Here is a 6,437-nt window from a genome sequence, read left to right as displayed (position 1 = left end):
GATTGAGACCATAAACTCATGTTTACAATGTTTACTGAGGTAATAGAAGTGGTTTGGTTCAATAAAGCTGGGACACCTACGATCATCTCCTCCTCCACTTTGCTGAGTGTGAGCTCTGCGTCGTCCTCCATCACAGACTCTTCTTCTGTGGTTTCTGTGGGGTAGTGTGGTCTGGAGGGAAGAAGAGGGACGGGAGGTCAAAAGAAACGAGCGGTGATGAGCAAAGACATACGGCAACGTTCCAGCAAAGACAGAGAGAAAGAAGATGTTAGCCAGTAAACACGAGCGTGAATAACGCTGATTTAAAACGCTTTGTTTATCAGTGTGCTTTAGTGAGTAGCACTGAATGAGAACTAACAACACATGAATTCAGACTTTCTACAAATCTTCATCATTATGTAGTTGTTTCTGCATCCTTTGTATCTGTTTATTGCTGTTAACTCACAGCAGAATCAGTGTATCTTGTGTTCATACAGCTGCAGTAAACCAGCCAGACAGTGAATAAACCTCCAGATGATGTGATGAACTCGGACAAGAAGGCGTTTGGTTTCCAGGATATCTTCCACAACAAGCACTGAGCAGCACTAGAGGTTATTGCTTCCATGGTTGATGGAGGAAATAAACGACTTAAGTTGATAACGGCTTTTAGGGCGATGAGCCACGCACCCTCTCCGGCACGTCTAGCACGATGGTGCCCCGCGAGTAAACTGCTGTGTTTGGTGTGAACGCACCTTATTAAAGCAGAAGAAGAAGAAGAAAAGGAGAACTGTTGAGAAGTACCTCCTGAAGGAGAAGCCCTTCCTCCTCAGAGCCTCCTCGGCCAGCCGGTCCAGCACCAAGCAGACGTGTTCTCCTGAACCCGACTTCAGTTTGGAGGGCGGGAAGTCCACCTTCACCCCCTGACGGACACAGTGACCAGACAGATGAGTCTTCTGACTGTTCAACAGCAGCTGACGAATCCGTCTGAGGCGACCGAGTTCGAGGTCAGGATCAGAAATAACTTTCTTCAGCGTTACATATTTCATTCAACTGATTTATTCACCGTTCATCTGTCGTCACAGAGCGTTCTGACAGTTTCATCGAGGACAAAAGGAAGTCTTTTGACCTTTTTAACACCTTTCTTCATGCAGAGTTGCAAGAAGCCGGTCCCTCAATAAGTGGAAAATGAAAACCCAAGTGAAGCTGTCAGTGGCTGCGTGATGTTTGATGGGTTTTGTTCCTGAAAACATCAGAAACACGTTATTGACTGGACTCTACAGAGATTGATCGGAGGGTGAAGCGGTACTCACGAAGGCTCTGAGCTCAGCGAGGATGTTGGCGACGGTGGCGTTGGGTTCGTCGTACTCCTGCGGCTCGGTGAACGGCCGCCCCGCCTCGTTGATGAGCCAGGCAGCGATGATGGTGAACATGAAGAACTGCTCGCCCGGGTTGGACGCCAGATACGGACTGGAGACAAAGTAATGCCTGACGGGGGATAAGAGGGGAGATCATTAGGCAGATCATTCATATGGTCTTCCTGTGACGTAGGATGGTTTTAGAACTACACATATAACGGTTCTCACTATAATCATTATCACTACATTACTGCTGCTCAACGTGTTGCACCAGTTCAAGGTAGAAGTACACTATAGTGGAAGTTTTCCTCTACATGTATACCTTAAGCTGGGATATTGTACACAGCTGTGTGACACTTCTCACACTGTGATCCTTACTGTTGACCTGTTTACATGTTCTGACAGATGTTCCGAAACAAAATGAATCAAACACCTCTGAGCTGTAACAGCTGTATCTCTCCAGGTATGTTTCTCACCTGGAGAGATTCTTCATGTTGTGCTTCATCAGAACTTCCTCTTCGTAGTTCAGCACCTTTAACTTCTCCAGTAAAACCTCCATCACGACAAACACGTGGTGAGCAGCTCCAGGACCAGCGTCTTCTTCTCCTCTTCGACCGTCGTCCGCCATTATTATCTGTCTTCTTCTTCTTCTTTATTATAGTACCGGTGTTTACGGCTAACTGGCGACTTTCAGCCGAACGCGTCCGTTGTTGTCATGGTTACTACAGCCGTTGCGAACAGGAAGAAAACACGTGGCTGAAAGTCACCAGTTAACCGGGTCGCGTGATAAACCGTAACACCGGCGACCAGTCATACAAGTAAACGTTTAAATTATACAACAACCAAAAATCTATTATTTTGACTCACTTCCGGTTAAACTCACGTTAGCATTTGCTAGCTCGCTAGCTGGTTTGTTTGTTTAGCTTCTCTCCGTTGTCCGGCAACCGAGAGCTAACGCTAGCTGGTTACGTAGCTAACGTTAGCTAACTGCCAGCGAAATTATGTTTTTAAAACTTATATTCTGACTCCTCGTGGATGAAATATACGTTTCTTTAATCAGTTTAAATGATATTTACAAGCTTACAGTGCGACAGGACTATTGCAGCGGTTAAAGCACCTAACGAGACTAGCTAAGCTAGCTGTTAGCACTGCTATATTCTCAACATATTAGCGTCAATCGATTTCCGGTTTGGGGTCTTCAGAATAAAAGCTTTCCAGTAGTTGTCAATGCCTTTCAAATTAAAAGCTCATCAACGATATTACATTTTTCAAAGAGCAGGCTATCAAAACGTGTAATTATTTCGATACGTAAGCCCCATCTACAGAAGCTGTTTAATAATCACCCTAAATATCAAGTTTTAAGAGGCCATGAATAAAAAGACACTTCACAAAAAATACAATAATATAACAGTATATTTGTCAATCAATTTATGGTTGTAAGTACAAGTACAAACGCATTATTAGTGACTTATACTTTACATTTAATGCTACTTTACACTTGAATTCCACAACATTTAAGTGGAAAACCTTTACCCCATTTTTTATATATCAAACAGATATAAAGAAACAACTCACATTGTTAGATTGAATTACACAACCATACATATATATATATATATATATATATATATATATATATATATATGTATGTCATGGGGTTATAATTATCTTCCACTCAACCATTTTTCATCTTTTAAATCTTATTCCGCCTGTTAAAATAACCAAATAAGTCAAAATAAATGAATGAAAGACTGACAGGCACCGACAACGCTGCGCTTTTACTTTGACACTTTTGGTACATTTAGACGATGTTATTTTAAAAGAAGAATAATCAGGACTTCACTTGTAACAAAGTGCTACAGTTTTGCTTTGTGTTACAGAGAAGTGAGAGCTGATCAAGATAAATTCTCCTTTATTTACAGATAGATGCTCACACATCCTCTCCTCCATATGCATGTATACGTTACCTTATCTAGTGAAGCATGACACACACAGTGTATGTGTGTGTGTGTGTGTGTGTGTGTGTGAGAATAATTCATATCCCCCCCCCACACACACACACTCCTGTGGTTGCGGTGGAGAGAGGGGGGTGTTTGTTTCATCTGCATGCTGCTCCCTGCCCGTCTGTGAACACACACACAGGTGGAGCTCCCTGGTGGCTGTTTGATTGACAGGTCCTCGCTGATGACGCTCAGCGAGACGCATCCATCCCCGACAGCCTCGACTCACCGCCGACTCTCAGCGGGAACACGGAGGAGTGGGTGTGATGCAGACATATGTATAAATAAAGAAATATTCAGACATATGTTTGTTTACTGTCTTCCTCAGAGTCACACGTTTCAGACGCTGTGAGGCCTAGCTTAGCTTAGCACAGACAGCCGGCGTGGTTTGTCAAAGGATATGTCTGTATTCTGTTATTAACTTCATTTTAATGGCATTTCTTTAATGACTTTTCAACATTCAAGGATTCAAGGATCATTTATCGTCATTATGCAACACAGGGATGCACAATGAAATACAGTTGCAGCTCAACACAACAAACACAAACAAACATAAACAAAATTTGCATTTAAATGAGCTTCATAATGAATGTTAACAGCAGCAACAGAAACTATTCTCTGTTCAGATAAAATGTTCGTCATCTTCACATTAAAAACTCAACATGATGTAAACATTGTCCATCAACTGTGACTGTGTTTGAGCACCAAACAGCATGATGTAAACACAGTCCTGCTCCTCTGGTCCACCAGAGTCCTGCTTGATCCTGGACCACCATGGATCCAGGTCTCTGAGGAGATGTGGGCTCAGCAGTCACCGACCTCAAGCTGCTTTCATCCATCTTATTTTCCCTGCGACTGAGCATCAGACAGCCAGGAGCATGCTGGGTAGTGGAGTAGCCTCAGGTCCTAGCTGGGTTAGCTTAGCATCCATGAAGCAAAATACAAGGCAGCTACCGGCCGCAGCGTGAACACGTGTTGCCAAAAACAAGTTGAATCCTTCTCATGCATCGGATGTTGTTGCATGGACTTAACGGTGAGAAGTTACTGGAAGCTTCTCCTCCTGCAGTGAGACGTGGACGAGTCAGCTGCAGACACAGCAGCAGGTCTACTGCGCAGATGGTTCGTCAGGAAGCAGTTCCAGAAAAAAGAAAAAGAAATGAACAAAACATGGATACAAAAATAAAGATGAATGAATGTTGGAAGATAGCCATGTTGTTCAAATGTCACCAAGAGAATTTATCCCCAACACAAAGAGCATCTACATATTGGCTGCACCTGCCTTTCACATCCCAGCGAGCCATTTGATTCATTATTAATATGAAAACTTGTGCTGCAGCAGCTGTTAATGAATCTCCTCCAGACGCCTACAGAGCAAAACCAGACCTGCAGCAAAGCCTTCGCACAACCTGCGGAGAAAGTGAAACCCGGTTCCCGGTGTGATTACAGGCCCGCTGCAGCCAGACAGCGTGTCAGCCACGTGGCCCGGCCTCCTCTTCCTCGGCTTGCCAGCGTTGGATGGAGAGGTAATTTGGGAGGAGAGGCAGAGGTGGATCCACGGCTTAACCAGAGCGGAGGCGGTAATGAGTGCCGGCTGCCGGGAGGCCTTCGCCTGAGGGCCAGGAGGAAGCTCGTCAGCCCGGGGGGCCTCACTCAGGGAGGCTATTTATGCCTCTTTGCTAAAAAATAACTGCAATCTGAGAGTCATTATCTCACTGGGTATGTTCTGAAAGTCGGTGACGTATTTTCACGGTTCTGCAGCGTAAAGGTTGAAATGTTTTTCAAGGTAATGAGGAGTTCTCTAACCAGGCCAGTCTCATCCAGCATCCATAGCTGTACCTGATTCGTAGATATCCCAGGAAATGATTTAGTATGTTATTCACGTCATCATGAACGAGGACATTTAAAAACTGTAAAAGCGCACACAGGGTTTGAGGGAAGGGAGGTGGACGGGTCCAACAGAAAGCAACCTTTTATTGAGAGCACCTCATCATGTTCTCTCCACTAGAAGTGAAAGACTACCCCCCCCCCCCCACCCTTAAAGAAGCAGGATTTGAAGCTGTTAATTGCTGCTGTTATGTGAGCACACGTGAGCTCAGCTCACAGCTTCATCAGTATTCTGCTTCCTCTGCCGTCGTGTCAGCGCTCGTTTCCCTAACACAAGCTGTCGGCTCTTTAAAACGCTGGATTTGTCATTTTGGAATGAAAACAGTGTCTTCTTCACAGCTTGATGAGTCATTGTGCTCCCTGAAAAAAACAGAGTGACAGGAGAAGTGATTATAGATCCCACACACTGAGCACTCCATTCACACACACACACACACACACACACACACACACACACACACACACACACACACACTCACACACACACACACTCTGCAATGATAAGATTCCTACATTCATGCAGTTTAGAGATGATGTGTCTGAGTGCTAAAGCAGAACTGTTTCAGGTTGTGATACTCCACTTGAAGTAACTACGAAGAAGTCCTTCATCTAACAGATGATCACTTAAAGGTGATCGTGACGTTAAAGTATACAAGTAAAGGAGAATATTAGTGTACGTAAAGGATAAAAGCAGGTTATGGTGACTTTGTAGTTTTGTCTACGACAGAAATATACAATATTGTATATGATATTGATTCCTCTCAATGTTTGTAGTATTTCATGTTTATGTATTAGAATGTCATCGCCAATGCCTGCTTCACTTCATATGACAAATAATCCGTCATAAACATCCATCACAGTCTACAGAACAACTTCCTGTTTAAACGTTGAGCAGCTCATAGTTTACCTGTTTAATTATCAGCAATAGTTCAGGTGACCACTAAATGAATCCCTCACTGTGACATGATGAGACAACAATGAATGAATCTTAGATAAATGCTTCAGAAAGACAAAATGAATCTCGTGCAGCTGCTGCCTCTGTGTCGAGGTCAGAACATGTTTCCAGTCACTCTGAGCTGTTAATGGTTCGTGTGTTCACATGTTTCTTCCTCCTGTTGGAGAAGCTGAAACAAAGTCATTAAAGCCTCCAATCAGGGTGGGACACACAGGACGTGACAGCATGTTAAGATATATATACAGTATATATATATATATATAT

The 6,437-nt window shown here is 43.6% G+C and overlaps 1 protein-coding gene across 1 annotated transcript; it reads right to left on the bottom strand.

The window, feature by feature from the left end:
- Nucleotides 1–35: 35 nt before the first annotated feature.
- Nucleotides 36–2,508, bottom strand: ift57 (intraflagellar transport 57 homolog (Chlamydomonas); the record flags this gene model as incomplete). The annotated part of the gene is made up of 4 exons (XM_031839943.1): nt 1,811–2,508; nt 1,290–1,464; nt 781–899; nt 36–171 (listed from the first exon to the last, which is right to left on the bottom strand). Coding segments are annotated over exons 1-4 (582 nt in total), but the record flags the coding sequence as incomplete, so codon positions are not given.
- Nucleotides 2,509–6,437: the final 3,929 nt, after the last annotated feature.

The sequence above is a fragment of the Anarrhichthys ocellatus genome, unplaced genomic scaffold (genome assembly GCF_004355925.1).
Source record: "Anarrhichthys ocellatus isolate YVR2014 unplaced genomic scaffold, GSC_Weel_1.0 scaffold2102, whole genome shotgun sequence".
Lineage (NCBI taxonomy): Eukaryota > Metazoa > Chordata > Actinopteri > Perciformes > Anarhichadidae > Anarrhichthys > Anarrhichthys ocellatus.
This window is presented reverse-complemented; position numbering and strand designations above follow the sequence as displayed.